This window comes from Lepisma saccharinum, chromosome 26, assembly GCF_977018435.1.
Source record: "Lepisma saccharinum chromosome 26, izLepSacc3.1, whole genome shotgun sequence".
Classification (NCBI taxonomy): Eukaryota; Metazoa; Arthropoda; class Insecta; order Zygentoma; family Lepismatidae; genus Lepisma; species Lepisma saccharinum.
This window is the reverse complement of record NC_139254.1, coordinates 47,929,390-47,953,435: the sequence shown is the minus strand read 5'-3', so window position 1 is coordinate 47,953,435 and position 24,046 is coordinate 47,929,390. Positions and strand designations below refer to the sequence as shown.

The following is a 24,046-nucleotide window of genomic DNA, read 5'->3' as shown; positions in this document are numbered from 1 at the left end:
ACGTGCGAGAGAGGAACGCTTCACAGCGCTGTACATTACGAGCGCGTTTTCTGGCACAATCAACTTTTAACGACATCGTAATTTCCCATAACTTAACACAAGTTAAACTTTTAAATGAATGCACAGTGTGGTTTCTCCAAACTTACCATATTTTCCTCCATAAAATGACTAATGGGAACATAAAAAGTGATCGCCTTCTTCAAGAAATTCACTTTCGAGTACCGTCCCGCACCACAAGGAGCACTCAGCTTTTCACCAACCAGAAACCAAGATTAAGCCTAATACAGGGTTCTCTCTTCCACAGACTACCCGGCCAATACAACCCGCTACCAAACCAGTCATGTATTTAAAAGCTACATGTAATCAACTTTATCTCATATGTATGTATGCACAAACGTGAATTCTGAAGGAAAAAATATGTATTTTAGTTTATGTTATTATTATTTATTGCTACTTCCATTGTTATTTTTTGTTATTTGCATTGTTATTACTTTCCAATGTAAAATGGCCAAAGCTGTATTTGGAATTCTCTGGTAAATAAATAAATATCTTATTTATTGTCCAGTACGACATCAATTGTATTTGTCTTAGGGAGAATTCACACCGAAGAAACACGTAACACGCGACAAGCAACACGAAACACGTTTCGGTTGGAAGCCAACACTCAATAACACTGGTCTACGTCCATTTTGCTGACTGGAGTCTGATGGTTGTTCTTTAGTAATTCGAGGGTGGTAAATCCAAAACCGAAATCCGTTTTTTTCTATCACGTCAGGTTTCGGAGGAAAATAGAAAATTATCTAATATTAGGGATGTATATTTAGAGCAATGAAACAACGTAGTCCGTAAAGAGGTCACAAGATGGCAGCACATGGAACATTATAGTGATTATTATTTAAATCAGTTATTCGAACATTGTTAACCTCAAAACAAAGGACAAATATTACTAACTTAGTAAGGAAAGCGTATAGTGCATATTTCGGGATTAAATTGGGTGACCAAGATAAATCCTGGGCACCTCATAAAGTATGCAGGACCTGTGTAGAAAAGAAGGAAAGAAATATGTTAGCGTCTGGAACAACCTTCATGTATCTGGACAGAGATAGGCATGTATTAAGATATTTTCAAAGGGACGAAGAATATGTGTATTGTACAGATGTGAAGGGACTAATTGAAGCTATGGGATGTACGTATAATGCAGAAGAATGGAGGCTTTTTATTGATAGCAAGAGGAGTTTGAAGTGTGTGTTGATACATAATGGCAATAAGTTAGCATCCATTCCTGTTGGCCACTCCGTACATTTTAAGGAAAGCTACGAAACAATGAAAGAACTGCTTCGAAAGAAAAAAAGTATGCAAATGACAGTTGGCTTGTGTGTGAAGATCTCAAGGTCATTTCAATGTTACTTGGTCAACAAGCAGGTTTCACGAAATATCCATGCTTTTTGTATTTATGGGACAGTCGAGCAAGGAACGAACATCGGGTACGAAGACTGTGGCCTGCCAGGAAAAGCTTTGAAGTCGGGGCGAAAAACATCCAGAACAAGCCGCTTGTTGATCCTAAGGAAGTGTTACTTGCTCCACTGCACATTAAGTTGGAATTAATGAAGCAGTATGTAAAAGCTCTGGATAAGAATGGGGCTTGCTTTAAATACATTTGCTCAAAATGTCCTGCATTGACGCATGAGAAAGTAAAAGCAGGTATTTTGATGGTCCTCAGATAAGGATGCTAATGGAAGATGAAGAATTCTTACAAACAATTAACCACACAAAGTAAGATGTATGCTGTGCATTTTCTGATGTCAATACAAACTTTCTTGGAAACTTCAGGGCGCACAACTACGAGGTTCTAGTTGAAAATTTGTTGGTGACGTTTCAAAAGTTAGGAGTAAATATGAGTGTCAGGCTTCACTTCCTGCACAGCCGCTTAGATGTATTTCCGTCCAATCTTGGTGCCGTAAGTGAAGAACAGGGCGAACGCTTCCACCAAGACATAAAAGCCACGGAGCACCGATATCAGAGGAGATGGAATGAAAACATGATGGCCGACTATTGCTGGTGCTTGCAGCGTGACGTTCCTGAGGCCACGTACTCCAGAAAATCAAAGAAACGAATAATTTTGCCTAAGTAGGTATGCATGTTGTGCTATTCTGTGGTGTATGTTAAGTTTAGCATAAGTACAGGCATCAGGTGCTGACTGTATGTGCTCGTGAAACAAATTGATCAATTTGCCGGAATTACCTAAACTTTTTGTTCATTAAGAACTCCCTATTGAGAAAATAGAAACGTATGTTTGTTAAACAACGTGACGTGATACTCTGATTGAACATCTGACTACGTCGCATTCTCTTTGCAAGTGCTGTTGGAATGTAGCCGGATATAATTTTCTGAAAATTTTGAAATGTGACTTGTCAAACAATGCAACTTAATACCTGTTATCAGCTCCGCCACCTTATGTATAGTCCTATAATTTCATTATGTGCAGATATCTATATGGAAAATTGTTGGAGTTTAGCCCAGTATTATAATATTGTGAAAATTTTCAAATGTGATTTGTGAAAAATTGTGACGTGATACACTTTTTCTGACTACATATTTGGAATCAGCGACCTCAAATTATATAGAATCAGTTATAATATGTAAGTCAGCAGAAAAAGAAATTTCATTATGTGCAGATATCTATATGGAAAATTGTTGGAGTTTAGCCCAGTATTATAATATTGTGAAAATTTTCAAATGTGATTTGTGAAAAATTGTGACGTGATACACATTTTCTGACTACATATTTGGAATCAGCGACATCAAATTATATAGAATCAGTTAAAATATCTAAGTCAACAGAAAAAGAAATTTCATTATGTGCAGATATCTATATGAAAAATTGTTGGAGTTTAGCCCAGTATTATAATATTGTGAAAATTTTCAAATGTGATTTGTGAAAAATTATGACGTGATACACATTTTCTGACTACATATTTGGAATCAGCGACCTCAAATTATATAGAATCAGTTAAAATATCTAAGTCAGCAGAAATCTTTTTTTCATATGTAGACCAGTGAATCAATGCGACCTTTCGAACCGAAGAGACACGGCAAGATGCACGTGTTGCATGTCGCTTACGTGCCTCTGGGACTGTGCCGTTTTCTCAATACCGTGCATCGTGTTGCTTCAGTTTCTTGTTCGCGCATGAGCAGCGAATGCTTTATTCCAACGAGCTGTATTTAGACTCTAGAAGAGAGCCCAACCGGCATTATGTTTGAACCTCTAATTTGTTGATATAATAAAGTATCGATATGTACAATATTTTAACAAAGTTTTAAGATTTAAACACAACGTTCATTTCGCTTTATCAAGTTTTTTGATGCAGTTATCTATCGGCTGTAATTTGCCTTCAACATCGTGAAAAGAGGTCGTGTTTCGGCCATTTACCTGACTGTTTTTATTTGAAAAAGTCAGCTTATGAGGCACTTTAGTCCAAAATATATTTGTCAACATGGTAAAGTACTCTAGTGCATTGTTTTTCAACCACCGGGCCGCGTGCCCTCGTATCAACTATACTGAGCTGTGAAATGTTCTGCTGAAACTAGTTGACAACTATCATAACCCTAATATCATATTTGAGTTATGAGTTTTCGTTTCTTAAGTCCATTTTATGCACAAATAGACTAATCAGAACTGGATCTACCCGGTGCCTTCCCGTTTATCGAACCCGGGATCACTTAATTACAAGGAGACGACGTTACCACTTTGTCTTCCATATTTTTATATTTGTCAACAATCCTACACACGTAATGAAACTATTTTTACTCTTATGATTATGCTATAATTTATTTATCAATATTTAATTTCATAGGTACATGTTAATTCATGCATAAAATCTTAAATACTGTAAAGATTTACGAGGAAAATTCTTCGGCTAAGGGCATCGACTTAAAAGAAAAATACGGTGACATGGTTTCACGAAGGTTGAGAACCATTTCTCTAGTGTTTAGGTATTCGCTTTATTCAGGCTGAAAAGTCTAGCGTATACAGTTTGAGGTCAGTGCATATTATTTCAACAATTCAACATTGTACATATCGATACTTTATTATATCAACAAATTAGAGGTTCAAACATAATGCCGGTTGCGCTAAATACAGCTCCTTGGAATGAAGCACTCGCTGCGCATGCGCGAACAACAAACCGAAGCAACACGATGCACGGTATTGAGATAACGGCACAGTCCGAGAGGCACGTAAGCGACACGCGACACTTGCATCTTGCCGTGTCTCTTCGGTTCGAAAGGTTGCATTGATGACTGAGTGTTGGCTTCCAAGCGACACGTGTTTCGTGTTGCATGTCGCGTGTTTCTTCGGTGTGAATTCTCCCTAAGGCTAATCGCGACGATAACTATGACTGATGGGTTTAAATTGTTGACGGAGCAAGCATGTTCAGTGCAAGATTGCAACTCATAACTTCCGGTTGGAAAGTCGTGTGACGTTACCCGGACAACTGGTAAAGATCGTTACATAATCTGCACTCAGACCAGCAAAAATAACTATTGGCTTCCGGATAGTGGCGACAACAAGATCCCACGGTGTTAGGAGAAGTGGGGAACAACGGGAGCCCACAAACGGTTGTTAAATACCACAGCCATTAGGAAACCTTGCTGCCGACCACCGTGGTGAAGTGACTAGCACTCTGCGACGCCAGGGGTCCCGTGTTCGAATCCCAGGTAAGACACGGATGTTTGCGTTTGTCTGTCCTGAAGTTATGTACGAAAGAGTAGACAACCTGATATAAAGTAGGAGTTTTCCTTTAGTTTTAAAACAATGTGATTGCCACAGTACGCTACGACAACAGGGATCCCGGATTCGAATCCCGACGTGGGTGTTCCTCGTGAGTGTCCTTTTATCACTCATCCTCGCAATTAGTCACAAGTAGCAGAAAAGCGAAGAAAAATAAGCCAGATCAATCGATCACATATTATGATATTGATTGTTGGTTAACAAATATCCACATTACTTTCTATAGGGAAAATTACTGATTTTGAAACTTACTACGGAATATACTGCATATTTATTTGTATCCACTTAACCATGTTTACAAAAAGAATCGAATGTGAAACATTGAAAAAAGAAAGAAAGAGAAAAATATATGAAAATTACAGACGAATAAGAAAATACAAAGAAAAAATACATATAAGAATGGTAATCTAACCTATAGATATAGTTGGCAACCTGAGAAGTTGCTCTCTAAATAGGCAGGGATGGGGGAATCTCATGATATTTATTGAATATTAACACTACATGAAGCAATTAGAATATAGGTTTTGTAAATACAAAAAATCAATATTTGCCAAACGGGTTTTGAACATAGGCGGATCTAAACTACAGGGTGTTCAGTTCAGTCTCTGCATACCAGAATACGGATTGTGAGCGCTGCTGCGGAGTCGCCATTGAGCTTTATGCGATTGTGGCGCTGCATGGTGAGAGAATGGTGAACTTCAAGGTCATGCAATAAAATTCTATGAGTTTCTCTTTCGTCTAGTACCACTTGCATTCCATTATGTTTCATAACCTTTTAGCAATGATGAATTGAAATGTGGGAGGTTTGAACGGAACACGCTGTATTTCTAGTAGGGCATGGATTACGCTGTAAGCATATGATAGTAACGCTAACACTGGAAATATCACGCGCAAAGTTATCTCCATGTTCACACAGCTTCATATGTGTGTGTGTGTGTGTAATATTCACGTCAGAACAATTACAAGGCTTGTAGTCAGATAAACAATTTGGGACTGGTCCTTTAGTAGATTTTTAAGAAATAAAAGTGTTTCCAAGTAATGTGTATTAGCAATGATTACAGAAAGGGATAAGATTGAGAATTGATTTAATCAGGTAAAACTGCCATAAACATGAGAAATATTGAACTCTTGCCTTGTGTCCAGCGTTTAACGTTATTGCCTTTTAAGCAATAAATCCCAGATTTGATTTCCAGTCTCGACCTATTTAAGGGACTACAGACGTTTTTAGTGAATCTAGTCTCAGTGAATGTATACGTTATTTATTTTATTTAATTATCTGAAGGAGGATTGCTCGAACATTCTTGGTAGTAAGGGAATGTTATCAATACTTTTTAAAAGACTTAGTCTTCAATTTTGAGAGGGGCATGTCCCTCCCGCTAAATTCTCCAATGGTTTTGAATATGTTCACCACAAATGATGTTTCACAGGACTAAATGCACGGCTATTAAAATTGCAGAATTGCGGTGGTGCAACATGTGGGAAAACCAAAGCGAGGGCGGGACAAAAGTCGCTGGTTCCCGCGCACTGTGTGGCAACGTCAACCGGGCTGTGTTGCCTAGTTCGAGCGTGAGGCCGAACTCTATCCGGGGCACTTTTGTATGATCCCTGACCTTTCGAACAAATACTGTCAGTTTGTATCACATGGATTACAACGACCAATTATACGAGATCTTTCATTCTGTTAAATGTCCGAACACAAAGAGTTGTGCTACGACGTGGCAACATCGCGAACTTCTGCCACCCGCCTGATTTCATGGCCATGCATTTAGCAAAATAAGTCTATAGTCGAAATGTATTGCAATAGGTGACAACATATACTGTATCTGATCTCTGAGACGAAAGCAGTTTCTTTGTACAGTACTTGCAATCTGAGTGTTTCATATGCACTTTACATTATGGAAAAATACCATTTGTTTCTCTGAGGTTAAGTTGGTGTTAGATCGCTGCACGCATTTAAGTATTTACTATACAATGGAATAATGCATATTGTTTGCAACTTGGAATGTAATATCAATATTCTAAAATTCGCGAGGTATTTATAGGTAATAGTTAGGGAGACAAATTTATGGTAAATACAAGCTGAGGAGAGCGGTAAATAAAATATTAGATCAGCGGTATATACCAGTGGTGGAAAAAAAAACAGACTAATCTTATCGCTGCTACAGCTAGCAAGTTCAATGAAACTGAAGTTGAGTAGACATTCGGGGTAAGAAGGGAATGCAGCTTGACAGGGAGCGAAGTTTTCGAGCTGAGATTATGTGAATGGGAAATCCCAATTTGCAGCGTCTTCCTGTGTGATCGAAGATAAAACGTTCTTCAGCTGCTAGTGGTAGGAAACTTTAGGCAAAGGTTTCGTTACAAATCGACAATTTGCGCGCAAAACCTCGATTGACGGTTTTTGCGTGTTTTCTATTTAATTTGATGTTATTTCACGGATATTTCACGAAAAAGCGTCCATTTCGTGGAAAAGCATACAGTTCGCATTACTTCGCGAATAAAACTCATGCATATTTCATCATTGGGGGTGTAGTTACGTCCAGAATGTTCAAAATTGCATCTTTTTTTTCACATTTTGCGCATCGCGAAAATTCACTGTCCCTAGTAATAGCATATTTAACATTAAACAATCACATAGCCATATCCAGAATGAAACATTAACTAACTCTCTAGCCTTCTTAAACCCGAAGGTTCATGGCTGCAGCAACACATCTGTCCCTATCTTGAGCAAGATCTATATACTCTTTTCCATCCCTACCAATTTCCTTTAGGTCCATCTCAACGTTGTCCCTCCATCTTCGTCTTGGCCTTCCTACAGGTCTCTTACCATCTGGTTTCCCAACAAGAATCCTGTAAACTCCTCTTTCCTCTCCCATTCGTGCCACATGGCCTGCCCATCTAAGTCTTCTTGATTTAATTATTCTAATAATATCTGGACATGAGTACAAATTATGTAGTTCTAAATTATGTAACCTTCTCCACTCACCTGTCTCCTCATCCCTTTTAGGTCCAAAGATTTTCCTAAGGATCTTATTTTCAAATACTCTCAATTTATGTTCCTCTTTCAATGTAAGGGACCACGTTTCACACCCATATAATACTACAGGCAAAATTACTGTTTTGTATATTTTAACTTTTAGTTTCTTAGATATTAAACGAGAAGACAAAAGTTTATGAAGAGAGAAGTAAAATGCATTTCCTGAATTAAGCCTACTTTTTATTTCCTCTTTAATATAATTTTCATTTGTTAATATTACTCCTAAGTATTTGAATTTGGAAACTGGTTCAAACGAGTTGTTATCAATAATTAGATTTTGATTATTACCTAACACTTGGTTTCGGCCTGTAAACATATATTTAGTTTTCTCTTTGTTAACTTCCAAACCTATCTCTTTAGCAGTTTTGAAAAATATTTTAGCATTATTCTTAATTGTATTCACATCATCCCCCAGTAAGTCTACATCATCTGCATATGCTAACAACTGAGTCACACCATTTAATTTTAGTCCTTCTTTAGTTTCTCTTACCTTCCTTACAGCATATTCTAAGGCAAAATTAAAGAGCAATGGAGATAATGAATCTCCTTGTTTTAACCCATCATGAATTATAAATTTGTCAGACATATTATTACCCACACGAATTTTACTTTCTGTTTCACTGGTGCATATTTTTATCATACTAACAAGCTTCTTAGGTATTCCAAACTCTACTAATATATTATATAATTTATCTCTTTTGACCGAATCATATGCTTTTTTGAAATCAATGAATAGCTGATGGACATTTTGATTATATTCCCACTTTTTTTCAAGTGTCTGTCTGATGTGAAAAATCTGATCTGTAGTTGATCTGTTACGTTTAAATCCACATTGATAATCACCTATAATTTCATTAGCATATGGGGTTAGTTTTGTTAAAAGAATGTTAGACAATATTTTGAATGTTGTTGAGAGTAGAGAAATTCCACGGTAATTATTGCAGTTCATTTTATCACCTTTTTTAAACACAGGAACAATTATGGATTCTTTCCACTGTTGAGGGATTTCTTCTTTATTCCATATTAAACAAATTAATTTATGAATTTGACATATTAATGAATTTCCACCATATTTAATTAACTCAGCTGGTATTAAATCAATGCCAGGTGCTTTGTTATTCTTAAGCCTTTTAATAGCATCTTTAACTTCAGTCAAGTTAGGTTCTGGAACTAAAGGTTCTGCTGTGTGGACTTCATTCACTTCTGATTTATCTCCTACATGGACATTTAAAAGGTCATTAAAGTAGTTCTTCCATCTATTTAGAATATCGCTTGGGTCAGCTAGAAAATCACCGTCTTTATCTTTTATCAAGTTTACTTTAGGTTGCCACCCCTTTCTAAACTCATTTACACCTTTATATAAATCTCTGATATTTTTATTTTTGCTGTTTGTTTCAATTTCGTTAATTTTGCTTTTCAAGTAATCTCTTTTTTTACTTCTAAACGTGCGGTTAACTTCTTGCTTTATTCTATTATAATTGCTTAGATTTGTATCATCCGAGTTATTTAACCACCTAAGTCTAGCCTGATTTCTTATTTCTATTAGATTATGACATTCATTATCAAACCATGACTTACTTTTTCTCGGTTTATGGTATCCTATACTTTCCTTAGCTGCTGATTCTATTGCATTACGTATGTGCTCCCAATTCTTGTTTACGTCTGTTTCATTTATATTTTCATCATCATTTAAATCCTGCAAAACCTCAAATCTATTTGACAGTTTAATTTGGTAATCTTTCTTAATTCTTTCATCAGCAAACTTTCCTGTATCAAATTTTAGAACTTTTAGATTTTGTTGCTTATGATTTATCACTGAGAGTCTTTCTCTTAATTTAGCAATTACTAAATAATGGTCACTGGCACAGTCAGCACCTCTATGTGTACGAACGTCAATTATACTAGTATGCCTTCTCTTATCAATGAGAATATGATCTATCTGATTATAAGTTTTACCATCTGGAGAAGACTAGGTATATTTATGGATATCTTTATGTTTAAAAGTGGTACTTTTCACAATTAAATTCTTTGAGGTTGCAAAAGTAATCAATCTTATACCATTATCATTACTTAATTCATGAAGACTTTCTTTACCAATCGTGGGTTTAAATGTCTCTTCTTTGCCAATCTGTGCATTACAGTCACCTAACAGAATTTTCATATCATACTGAGAAAATTTATCAAAGACCTGTTCTAAGTCTGTATAAAAATCATCTTTAGTATTATCATCTTTAGCTTCCGTTGGTGCATGTATGTTTATTAAAATAATTTTACACCACCTACCCTGTAAAACTGCATATGATATCCTATCATTAATAAATTCTACTGTTTTAAGAGCCGAGATAATTCTATTATTTATGAAAAAGCCTGTTCCAAAATTATGATTTTCAGTACCACCATAGAAAAAAGTATAATTTTTAGTTTTACAATTCCCTTCTCCTGGCCACCTAACTTCCTGGACAGCTACTACATCTAATTTATACTTCCCTATCTCATTAACTGTACACTGAAATGCCCCAGGCCGGTAAAGGCTCAGAACATTCCAGGTGCCTAATTTAATATCCTTATTCCTAATGTAGATCTTATCCTTAGTCCAGGGACCTCCCAAAGTAGTCCCCACCCGGAGATCCGAACGGGGGACTATTTTACCTCCGGAATATTTTACCTTGGGAACATCCATGGCCTTATATTGCTGTTTCTTGACATGTCTTTTTACAGTGCAGAGTTGTCAGCTCTACGCCTAACCCCCAATATGAATGGAGGAACTACTACACAAGACAAACACAAACATATTAGACAGCACAATTACTACACAAGACGAACACAAACACATTAGACAGCATAACTACTACACAAGACACACACAAACACATCACAACTATAACACAATATAAACACACACACACCACAACTACTACACAATATAAAAACACACACACACACACACACACACAAAAAATCCTCTTCTCTTCCGGTAATTGAAGTTAATGCTAAACCAGTTTCCCTTTAGTTAGAGCCGGGAAACAATATTTTTATTTTGCAAAATGACAAAAGAATGGCAGAAAATTTTCATAATGGGTATCAAAATAGGTTACAAGGAAATCCTTGTAAGAGACTATCAACAGCATAAAAGCATTTATCTTACATAGTGTTGGAATATAAAGATTAATTAATTAAGCGGAGAATTTTCCATGCTCGGCTACAGCGGGGCCGAGCATGACGCTTGCCGGAGCTACACGAAGAAACGCGGAATTACGCGACCGGATCAAGAAAGTGTGGGGCGTTACCCCCACACCCCCTATATGCCTTCATGGCGTGGTGCTATGCACAGGGGAACACTTTACCTTTTTTACCTTTTTTTTATAACTTCTTTGACGTAGAGTTCAATAGAAAAATGTACATACATTTATATGTTCATATAAGAATGAAATTTATTATCATTAACTATTTCGGCTGCACCAGTCTCTACACATTGCATCCGTGGATGCATTCTCCATTCTAAAAGAATGCATGTGAATGAGATAATGTTTCAAACTAGTTGAATCCATCAACACATATATTTATGGTACACACTGATTCATAGGCGTGAACAGACCCTCTGATTATGGGGAGGCCAAAGCCTTAATGAAAGTTCAATCGGAGAAAGAAAAACCTCACTTCATCTCACTGTTTTATTGTATTAATGGATACGAGACAGGGGCATATATTGTGTGTGTCCTTACCCGCCGAAAATCACTGTATTAGAAGAAATCAAACTTCAGTAGCACTAACGTTCCTTGCCTCTGCCCTCCTTTATTTCTCTACTCTGTGGTTTATTAGTTGTACATATAAAAATGACTTCGTACAGCAGATTCAAAACAACTATGATTTATTCATTTCCAACAGCGACTGCCATTAGGAGGCAGTCGCTGTTTTGACACGCAATAGCTACTTTTGTAGTATTTATTCTGCAAACACATAGAGATAACACAACTAATGAATAAAGTGTATCGAAGTGTTAATAACAAGAAATTTACTAGAGAACGAAGTGGGATAGGAAATAATACACCCCATCCATAGTTGGAACTTTCGTCGGCTTGAAAATACTTAGTTTTCTTTGGAGCATAATTTTGTTTAAAAACGGCGATAAGATTCCTCTACACTAAATTACTTGTGAGAGTATTAGGGGACAACTGCCCCCTCTTGCCCCCCCCCCCGTGCGCACGCCTATGAACTGATTCTGATATTAAGAAAACAAAACAAGAACGAAAAATAATTTTGAGATAACCCCTGTATCACGTTCTGATAGCATGACGAAAAACAAGTTCTTTACTATCCTAGACGTCCAGCAACATTCTAGATGCAGTCAACATTTGTATTGCGTTTATTTTACTTCCCTTTGCTACCCCTGTCGTTGAGTACATGAGTGAAAGTTTGCATCTTGATGATGATTCGAAATCAGGACCTTAGTTAATCTTCACGGAGGAAGTTTGACCCATTGGCTCTCCATCATTTATGTTCGACTACATACTATCCCAAGCAAGATACTTGAAGCAGGATCTAAAGTCCATCAAATTTTAAATTCACGGCAACCATGAAAAATACCGGGTGAGCATAAAGTATTTTCCTGTGTTCTAACTATTATTACACGAAAAGTATGCTAGGCACAGGAATATAGTTTTTTTGGATGTGGCATCAATGCTCAAGAAGTTTTGTTATGTTAGGCACAGACATATTGTGTTACAAAAATGTTTCCCCAAATCACAACTTTGTTTTCTTATTCATAAACTTCAACGTGTGTGTCATTTGTTGCACGGAGAATTCGAGGGCATCATGGCAGATATTAAAACTCTAGACTTTTTATAGCATATAATATTAATATTATTATTATATATAAAGAATATAACAACTATAGAATTTATGAATATAACAACAAACATGTGTAATATAACAACATTTATTGAGTTTTAGTGCCTTTTCCAAAAACCACGCCTCTACCTAGCGTACTTTTTATGTAATAAATGCTTAAAATGAAAAAAAATACTTTATGCTCACCCTATATATTCTTGCTTAATGAATGACTAATTAGTGTCTATTGAAGAAACGTGTGTCAATATTATTGATTCTATTGATACTACCACTTCAAAAGTTGCTCTCCGATGGTGTCCTGTTCAGTTTTCTTCCTGTTCAATTTCGGCTTTTCTTCTGTTACGCTAACCAGGTTGGTTTGTATTTTGTGGTCCGTCTTGTACCTTGAAATTGCATTTCAGTTTAAGCACTGAGCAATACCAATGATAGCAGTGGAGTAGATGTGCCATCAGGCATAGGCCAATAGCGCGTCCACCCAGTTCATATCAAACTCACCATAAAGTATTTAATTACAACGGGGTGTTTATTACTATCAGAGGCGTCTCCTGAACGCATGCGGTGCATGGTGCGCATGCGTCAATTGTGGGAAAAAGGACAGCTTGCTCTGCGATGACATTAATTAGCACTTCAGATCCAAGAAATGTAATATTTATTTATTTATTCGTTTGCTTCCTACAGAGAGAATCTCCAATTACAGGAAAGCTTACATAATTCAAATAATAAACATATAAAAGTGTAGATTACATATAAACACACACACACAAACGCGTTTATACACACAAGATTATAAGTGAAATACTACAGGAAAGAAACATATATACATCCAACCATATACATAAATATTCATTGTTCAGAACATAGCCTTTACATAGTATTGAATGGAAAAAAATAATAACAATAATAATAATAATAATAAAAATAGCATAGAAGGTAAAATAATTTCAGAACAATGGAGGAATATACAGTAGAATGGATTCACAGATGTATATCTAGTCTTTTGCAAAAATTGGTTTTAGTGTTTTTAGATACAAGGAAAGTGGCAGACTGAAATCCAGATTTTCATGCTTTGTAGAAATATTATTATATGCAGAACAAAGTCTGAATAAAGGTGATGATTTGTATTTTTCTGTTCTCGGAATATCACAGAGGAAAAGGTGTCTGATCCGAAGATTAGATTTTCTAGAATTAAATTTAAAATGATGAAGAAAGTTACTATTATCCAGAATTCCATTTACTCTTTTGTAAAGAAATATTTGTTGTGCTAATTCTCTCCTACTACTGAGGCTTACATAACAAAACTCTTTCAATAAATACTTATAAGATAATTTCATCTCGTAAGCAGATACCTGATTCTTCTTCTAGTATAAGTACCGTAGAAATCTTTTTTGAATTTGCTCTATTCTATTTTTATAAGATATAAACCCAGGAGACCATACAACCGACGCATATTTGAGTTTACTTCTTATCATGCTGTTATACAATAGCATAATAACATTCAAATTATTTAGGCTCTTTGAGCTTCTTATGAGAAATCCTAGTCCTCTATATGCATCCTTAACAATATTCGAAATATGTTCCTCAAAGGATAAATTACAATCAACAACAACACCAAGATTTTTGACAGAGTACACTTTTTCCAGCTTTTCATTACTAATTCTGTATGAATACTCATATGGGTGTTTATTCATCGAAAATACCATAAAGCTACATTTTTTAATGTTAAATGTTAATTGTTAGATCGTTATCCATACTCCAATCATAGAGTACATTTATATCATTCTGAAGATCTAACATATCTTGAGTACAATTAATTTCGTTATACAGTTTAACATCGTCTGCGTACATGAGAAGTTTGGAGTGCTGAAGTTTATGTGGCAAATCGTTTATAAATATAATAAACAGAAGTGGACCAAGGTTCGAACCTTGAGGGACTCCAGAATTTACAACGTATTGATGTGAATCTAATTGTTTGTAAGTCACATATTGTTTCCTATTGTGAAGATACGAAATAATGAGAGATAACATGTCACTCGTAAAACCAAAGTTTGCAAGTTTACATAGCAATACATCGTGATTTAATTTATCAAATGCTTTGGAGAAATCCATGTAAAGAGTGTGAACACTTGACCGATTATGAATTGCATTATAAAGATCTTGAATGAAATTTACTAAATTTGTGACAGTGGATCTATGAGGAAAGAATCCATGTTGGTTACTATTTATGTAACTTTTTACATGATTAAAAATTCTAGTAGTATATAGAATTTGTTCTAGTACTTTAATTGGAGCACTGAGGATTGCAACTGGTCTATAATTTTCCATGTTACTACTATCTCCAGATTTCAAAATTGGGCACACGCGTGTTAATTTCCACATATTTGGAAAGGTATGTAATTCAAATATTAAATTAAATATCACCAGTAAAGGTTTTTTCAAGACCTCGGAACATTCCTTTATTCCGTAAGGCGGTATGCCATTTGGACCTGCTGCTTTTTTAGGTTTCAATTTCTTGATAGCATTATTAAACTCGCATTCAGTAATTTTTTCAATACATAATGAATGTGGAACTCGTAACTCATCATTTCCTGATACTTTATATGAACTAGGAGAATCCGTATAAACAGATTTAAAGTAGTGTGCAAAGGTATCTGCAATATCCTGACTAGTATCGAAAACTTTCCCATTGAAAACCATAGCACTATTACTGTGTCTATTTTTATCCTTTTGTTTCGAACAAATTTCCAAAAAGAGCGTGAATCATGTTTGATATTCTCCTCCATCTCCTTAGTGTAATTAAAATAAGCTTTATTTATCAACGATTTTGACTTTTTCCTGGTTTCCTCATACAATAATTTACTGTCCTCTGCATGTTTCATACGTTTTCTGTGATACTCTTTTAACTTCAATATCTCCACAATTTCTTTCGTAAACCAGCAAGGGTATTTATTATTTACGTAAGCTTTCTTTTTTGGAATTGATGCTTCGAATACCGTATTTACTACATCATAAAATTGGCTTACTGCTTCCTCTACGTTTCTGAGACTACTCAAGAAGGTCTAGTCAGTGAACCGAAATAACTCATAGATTTTCAGAAAATTTGCTTTTCGAAAATTGTACACTAAAATTTTATCATTTTTTAAAGCATTTGTTAGTTTCCTTATGCTCATATTAATTATTAAAGCAGGGTGATGCTTGTCCTCTTTAACAAGAGGTGCAACTTCTCTATAAACTGAAATGTTATTTTTGATGTTAGTTAAAATCAAGTCCAGTGTTCTATTATTACTATTTTTAATATTATTAATAGATTGTAAGTTAAGAAGACTTAAAAAGTCATCCAATACTCTATAACAACTTCCTCCATTTTGTAACCTATAATTTGAATCTACAATTAAAGGAAGGTTGAAGTCACCAACAATAATAAGATTATTGTTTTGAATTTCTTCATGGTCCTCAAATAAGCTATAAAAAGCTGCATATTTGTCTACCTTAGAACCAGGTGTAAAGTAGACAACAACAATAATATATATTATATTACATATGGTTACTTTTACACAACATAAATCAAGGTTATCATCTAACTTTATGTGCTTAGAAATAATACCTTCCCTAACTGCAATGGCAACTCCTCCTCCCCTATTATTAACCGGTTTATCATGCCGATAAACTTTATATTTCCCATTAAACAGTTCACCATCATGTATACCTTGATGTAACCATGTTTCTGTAATGAGTATAATGTCGTATCTATTTGAGATAACATTTACATAGAATTCTTGGGTTTTTGTACACAAGCCTCTTACATTTTGATAGTAAATTATCATCTCATTTGAAGTAGCCATTTATAATATTATAGGTTATTTACATCTTCAATCGTCTTTAGTACATGTACATCCCTATCGTCCTCTTTTTTCCTTAATCTTATATTCCCTGAACTATCTACCCACAAATAGGCATAATTTCTTTCATGCTTAATTTTTCTGGCTTTCCCATACAGAATCTTTCGATACGGTGTAAGGCTTTGATTAATATAGATAATTTCATTACTCGTGTATCCTAAATGAGTACAATTCAAGTTTCTTTTTACCTTGCGTTTTACCAAAAAGTTTTCCTTATCAGTACGCCTAAGAAATTTTACAATTATTCCACCTGATTTTTGATGAGGGAGTTTTTTCAATCTGTGACAAACATCAATCATATTGTAATCTACATTCACATCCAAGGCCACTCCCACATTTTTTACAACATCATGAGGATTTTCATTGGGGGTTTCAGGTACACCATATATTTCCAACGTGTTACGCCTTCCATATTGTTCTAAGTCATCTAATTGTAACTGCGTATCTGCTAATTGCTTTTTTAGCAGCAGATTTTCTTCCTTCAATTGTTCAACCTTCCCGACACAAGCGGCAATACTTTCCGATTGTTTTTTGATTAATTCTACATTTTCATCTAATTTCTGAGGGCTAAGTCTAAGGATTGTCCTAACTCACGTTCGATTTCCTCGTTACTCTTCCTTATCTTGGCAACTTCTTTCTTCAACCCAACTTCTTTCTTCAACCCAAGCGTAGTTGAGCGCTTTCGTTTAAAATAAATACTTTTTCTATATGAAGAAATTAGAATGTAGAAATGCTCAATAATGTCGTCGCAGAGCAAGCTGTCCATTTTCCCACAATTGACGCATGCGTTGAGGAGACACCTCTGAATTATCCTATTACTGAAAATAGCCTTTTGTAGCTGTACCGAACACTGTATCTGATCTGCCACCCTAAATGGTTCATTTTCTTTATCGAATGGATTAATTATGGCGCACCTAGTAGCAAAAGTGATTTTGAACCAGCTAAAATAAAATACTTACTGAGGAAATATACAGGAAACTTGAAACTTGAAACCTCCCTGATTTCAAATCATAATTTTGAGAAAACTATTCGACATCGAGCCTTGCGGTATGCGGCATCATGTAAGGCAACTCAAAACGTTCTCTTTAGGTGCTGAGAGAAGGCAGCACGAGAGAGAGAGAGAGAGAGAGAGAGAGAGAGAGAGAGAGAGAGAGAGAGAGAGAGAGAGGGAGAGAGGGAGCTAACGTCACACTCATCTTCACGGAATAAAGTGTCGCTACACGATGCCGGAAACCGCAAGGATTTATGTTGAATGGTATTGTCACAATTGTAATTTGAAATCAGGGAGATTTCTTGTGGACACCCTGTATTCTTATTCCTCCATCCTTTCTCATTGCATGGTGCGAATGTGTAAACGTTTTACACATATTTTAGAAAAATATATGCATGTTGAATTTTATATTATTTTAAATTTAAAAAACAAGTTGATGACTCATTTGGAGCCATTATCCCCTCTGTGGACACCTCATATACCCAGGGCAGTGCGCAGTCTATACTCTGTCGCGGGAATTTTTGGAGCGAGCGAACGAAAACGAGCGTCTGTTCAAGTAGTGACTCGAGATTGCGCGTGAGAGGGGAAGTGAGTGCAGATATAGTCCACGCGTTTGCTTCGTTAACGTCGAAGAACTGAAGAAAGCCGCCGCCACGAACGTGGGTGGGGATAAATAGCGGGCGAGTTGTTTTCGTACACTCAACTTTCAGCCAATGGGCGCAGCTGTCATTCTGCTCGTTTACTCCACGTGGAGTCTCAGTCACATGACTTCGGATACGCTGTTGCTGTACTTTGCAACTTCAGTGTGGGGGACTGTGGGAAGGTGCTTGTGCGTGGAGCGACAAAATTGTGGAGAGTAGATGTGTGGAAACACTGTGCGTTGAATGTGATTGTTGCAGCTGCTGGGCGCGCTCCGTTGACTTCAAAGCCAGCCGGTCGTTAACGTAGCTAGCGCGTCGACTATGCCAGTTGTTTGCAGCAGCTCGCACTCGTTTGCTCCGCACACTCGCTTTCTCCCCTTAACTTCCGTTATGCGCGGCCTTAGTCCACAGATTACATTGACAGGAACAGGATATAGGGGCTGGGTGGTCAGCTATAGAGCGACAATTAACCTTCAGTCCAAAGTCTCCGCGCGCCTTCCCCTCCACGCGGAAGTATGATGTTCAGGAGTCGCAGGTCTGCTCACATTCTATTGCCTGTGGTTCCACTATAGTAATGAACATTTTTTCAACATATTGAGAGTGTGAAGAAGGAACATTTAAAGTGTCATCCATCTATACTTACTTACATACTTGAAATATGAATGGGTGGGTGAGTATTTTCTCCTGCTACCCCTGTTTCGGAGGAATTGTTAGCCATTGGATAAGAAACTTAGGTTAAATACAAAGCGAAGTTAATTACTTTCACCGTTTCCGTAACTTTCCTTACACGTATTTGTCTTCATTTCAGATCCTTGTGAAGCGAAGTAAGTCGAGAACCCTCGCACAATGACGTCACCACAACTAAGGAACAGGGAACTCCCTTTGCACTGGAGGAAAAGGGCGCAGCTGGAGCTGAACGAAGTCCCGGAACATGTCTCAAGGGACCTGGAAGCCCTTCGGAATCTCATAGCAGGTATGCACCAGATGAAAACTCGCTGTACACGTTTCATGTAATAGTCAATGGGAAGGACAGAATTCTGGGCTCCTGGAGCCACGTTGATCTTCGAAACACTAATCTTGGATACATACCACTTTTATAATTATTATGGCTGAGGCGATACCTATGCATCAGTATCGGAAAATAACGGTTGGAATTTATTTGCCGATACTTTTCCGGAATTTTGGTCTCTCACGGAGTCCTCAAAAATATACCGTGAGACGCTTTTGCGGAGTGTAATTATCCTGAAAATTATGCAAATTCAACTATTTTTAAATTTTGCACCAATTCTTTTGTCAAAAAATTGAATTTTGTGATAACATAACATGTAATTTAATAAAACATTCAAATGCAGATCAAGGCAAAATGCGTATTATAGAACATATTATATACTAAAACGTAACGTTTTCACCCTCTAACGGGGTCTTCTTCAGACAAAGATTCACAGTATTTTCATCTAAAGACCCATCCATCATCTTATATACATATATACATTAGCAGTCCATACACAAAACAACATAAGGGCGCCATTCCTTATCTGAGACATTTCCTGTCAGGAATTCCTGAGTGGGGAGTCTCCTGACATGTAATATATTCTACCTGGCAGGTGATTGACAGGTACCTGGAGAAGTGTCTGTCCCTTATAAATTCCTCCACATCTGGCCCTGGACAGTTTCCTTATCTCCTGGACTTCTTCTCTCCTCTTTCTTCGTTATTTTTCCTTCTTCTTTCCTCCTTCCTTTGTCTCATCCTTTCCACTCTTTCTAACACTCCTTTCCATTCTTTGTTTGTCTTCAGTCAAGAGTAACGAACATTTTTTCGTGGGATGTATAATTTTCGAGATATTTATATTTTTCATTATGTGTATGAATATAAACAGTACTTATGTGTGTGTGTTTGCGTAAAGTACTGTTTGCTTCCTAAAAGCATTACTTGAAATTAACGACACTTGTACTCAATGCCAATGTAAATTACTTTCAATTGTGTTTCTATTACAGCAGAGAAGAAACTCGTTACAAGGACTGACGAAGAATTCCTTCTCAGGTATCTAAGGGCCAGAAAGTTCGACGTTCAGAAAGCATTCCATATGGTAAATTGCACAACAAATTATGCACACATTCTTAACATATTTTTAATTTAAGTTCCAATTTATGGTTACTGTCGGATGAAATATATTTTTTTAGAGAGACATGCGGCCTGAAATACACATGGAAGAGTCCATGTTGAAATGATATTAATAATACCAGTAATTTGAAATTCAAGTGCTGACAATGTTATCAAACTGCTAGGAGGTATTATTTTACTGTAGTAGCGATTATTATTGGATTGCAATGAAAGATACACAATAACCTTTTCTGTGGGAACACATTTCATTTAATCTAATCATACAACCTTCGCGACAACGAAGTTCGACCAGTCACAAATATAGGAGTGCGTTGTGAAAGAAGGAGAACACATGCATATGCTGAACATATTTTATTCAGCAGGCTACATGGAACAAAGGAAAACATAAATTTCCGCTGCAACTCAGCAATGTATGGTGTCCACACAAAATAAAACATTCTTGTCCATCTACACGTGACATTGAAGTTCGACCACTGTTAGAGGGGATCCTGTTTACCGTGGTGTGACGCCGCCCCGTCGGCGAATAACTGTGGCAATGCGTCGGCGCATGCTGCGGACGAGTCGTTCAAGGTATTCCACATCGATGCGTGCCATTCCTCCTGCAGGCAGGCGATAAGAGCAGCTACTGTCGTGGGTCCCCTCTGTTGCACACGTCGCTTAAGAACACGCCACACATTCTCAATGGGCGAGAGGTCGGGACTCGATGGTGGCCATGGCAGAGTTCGCACGTGATGGTGAGTCAACCATTCTCTTGTCAGCCGCGCTGTATGAGGCCTGGCATTGTCGTGTTGAAAGATGAGACGCCGCCTGTGGAACAGGTGCCTTCGCACTGTGGGAAGATGCCGCTCCAGTATGCGTGTATAGGCGTGTGCATTCATAATGCCCTCACAGACGTGTAGTGGGCCAACCCCAGATGCCGTCATGCATCCCCATAAAATCACTGACGCAGGTTTCTGTACCCGACGTGCATAACATTTTGCTTCATTCTGTTCCTCCTTCCGACAAATGACTGTTTTCCGTATTTTCCCGTACACAACATTGAAAATGGATTCGTCCGTTAACAAAACCCTGTTCCACTGCCGAAATGTCCATCCCCGGTACATTCGTGCCCACCGTAGTCGATTGCCTTTGTTCAACATGGAAAGGAAGGGTTTACGTTTCGCCTTGTACACTCGGTAACCGCATCGCTGTAGGTAACGGCGAATGGTTCTGGTTGACACTTCAATGTGAAATCTTTCTCGAGTCCACAGTCGTAATTCGGCCACAGAAACATGATTGTTGGTCTGGATAGAGCGCCTAAATATCCGTAGGTCACGCACGCTCAGCAGGCGTTTTCGACCGGGGGCCTTACCTGGCTCTGTAGTACCCGTATTTTGGTGGTGTTTGATGATGCAGTGGACGGTTGACTTGGGTAAATTCAGTTGGCGCCCTATTTCCCGTTCACTGAGTCCATCCCGTTTCAACTCCACCACTCTTCTCCTCACGGTGTTGTCAATAGGTTTGCCCCTGGCCATGGTGATGATGCACTGCGGTTCCTCGGTGCACAGCACGCGCTTATATACGGCGGACTCCCTTATCGTGTCCGTGACGTCATGCTTCCGTCGAATGCGCCACTATGTGGAATTTTTCCGTTTGGGTCTGGTGCCTGGTCGAAGTTCAATGTCACGCGTATAATTCCCCGTTTTCGTTCTTTACGTGACCTTGGGTGCAACATGCTGGGATCACGATTCTTGCCTGCTCACACGCCTCCTCTTACACACATGCGTCACTTCTGCAGGTCACCCATTCCACCGCCCATGTCTCTGTGCATTTAATCACGTATTCCTTTCTGGTCGAACTTCATTGTCACCAAGGTTGTACTTTAATCTTAGCTTACCTGAGAAGGGGGGGGCTCACAGGCCCCCATTCAAGGAACCATTTTGTTATTGAATAACGGATTCGTTTGTTGATTATACATTTGAAGTAATTTATTAATTATAATAATTATAAAAATTATCATCATTAATATGAAAAAATAATCAATTATTGCATTAGTGTCACACACATATTTTACGATTCACTAAAGCTCACGAAAACGTAATATTTTTTTATTAATTCTTTTTTGTTCATTATTTACAATAATTATCAAAATTACCATCATGACCAAACAATTATACACTGTCATTGGCATGAGTGTCTCGAATAACACGCATTCAAAGATGGCGCCTGATAGGTCCACCAAGTGCATTTTGCCTTCTATTTATTTATTTACTTATTGAGAAAATTGCAGATACAGCACAGGTGGTCGTTTTACACTGAAATTGTCAACAATCAAAACGCAAAATAATAATTAAAAATTAACAAAATAACAGAAAAGTGAATTGCAATTTTTTTTAAAAAAAAAGTAAAATATGGCTTGATATTATTTATAAACATTTCTTCTAATAGAAGACCGAAATACAAACTCGGAGGAAAATATTTCGAAACTTGATGGGAGGTCATTATATTGTGGAGGAAGTCTGCAAAAGAGAGATCTTTTTTAAAGTCCTAGTCTAGATTTTTCTGTGTAAAATAAGGTTGTGTTGCGTGGAATTCCTCAAGGAGTGTGTTGCAGCGGATTTTGCCATTGGCAATTGTGTATGAAATAATTGAAATCATTCTGCAAACGACGTTGAGATGCAGTCTGTAAGTTTAGAAAACGCAAGAGATGCGGAGATGAAAAATTGCGTAATGAGAGAACCCTATAAATACATTACAATTAGTTATGAAAGCATGTAATACAGAAATATTGGGAACATTCTAGGGAATAATGTAATTTATTTTCAATTATTCATAAAAATTTCAACAGTTGGAAAATCGAAAAAACAGAGGTGGTGGACCTGACAGGCCACCCCTTGGGTAAGTATCTGCTTATATCGTTAAACTTATAAAATGTTTCTCTAGTTTGATACTTGCAAATCATCTTTCTCTCATTATTAGCCATGTGTCAGCTGATTTTCTTCATTTCTCTGTAAAATGTGTAAATTTGTGTTTGTACACAAGTTTGCATTTAATTAGTGTTTCGATATCTAAACATTTTTTAACATGTTTAGTATTATTATGGAACTTTTAAAAATGGCAAATGTTTAAATCCAGGTACTAATTTCAGAAATAGCAACGATATCATTTGTATCTGAAGTAGAAGCGACAAACGTAACTACAGTAGTAGTTGTGCGAGTTGAAATTTTGTTGATGATAAAAGAGAAGGTATGTTATGCAGGGCTGTTAAAGGTCAAGGAATTTTTAATAAATTCAGTTCCGGTCCAGGAGAGAAAAGCGTAAATGGGTTCTGGACCGTAAATAACCTTTTTATCTGTAAAGTATTTCAACTCTGTCCAGGAACCTTTTTCTTCCAGATCAATTTAAATACAGTCCAGGAACCTTTTCTCCGGATTAATTTAAATGCGGTCCGGGAACTTTTCTTCTGGATCAATTTAAATACGGTCCAGGAACCTTTTTCCAATGAAACAATACGCAATTTAAATTGTTTGAGAAAGAGATTCCGGCCCTGCAGCGGAAACCAATAGAACCCATGAGAATTTATGAGTTCCTGAACCTTTAACAACCCTTATTTTATGTGCTCTGAAAGTGAGGATTTTCTTCACAAATATACAAAACTTTTTCACTAAAGGAGGAAGTTCATCATGAACGGCCCGCTCGGCTCTATACAGCAGTGGTAATAAACTGAAAACGAAGCACAAGCATCC

General features: G+C 37.0%; 1 protein-coding gene across 2 annotated transcripts in view; it reads left to right on the top strand.

The window, feature by feature from the left end:
• LOC145979469 (alpha-tocopherol transfer protein-like) overlaps window positions 1-24,046 on the top strand; it is a 54,570-nt gene that overhangs the window by 11,804 nt on the left and 18,720 nt on the right. The window contains exons 2-3 of one of the 2 annotated variants that reach the window (XM_083112385.1): window positions 19,008-19,172; window positions 20,198-20,286. In XM_083112385.1, the coding sequence (XP_082968511.1) occupies window positions 19,046-19,172; window positions 20,198-20,286 (216 nt within the window). In that variant the 5' untranslated portion in view covers window positions 19,008-19,045. Of the gene's footprint in view, window positions 1-19,007; window positions 19,173-20,194; window positions 20,287-24,046 lie in introns of both variants that reach the window. The other variant, XM_083112384.1, reaches the window with a different exon arrangement.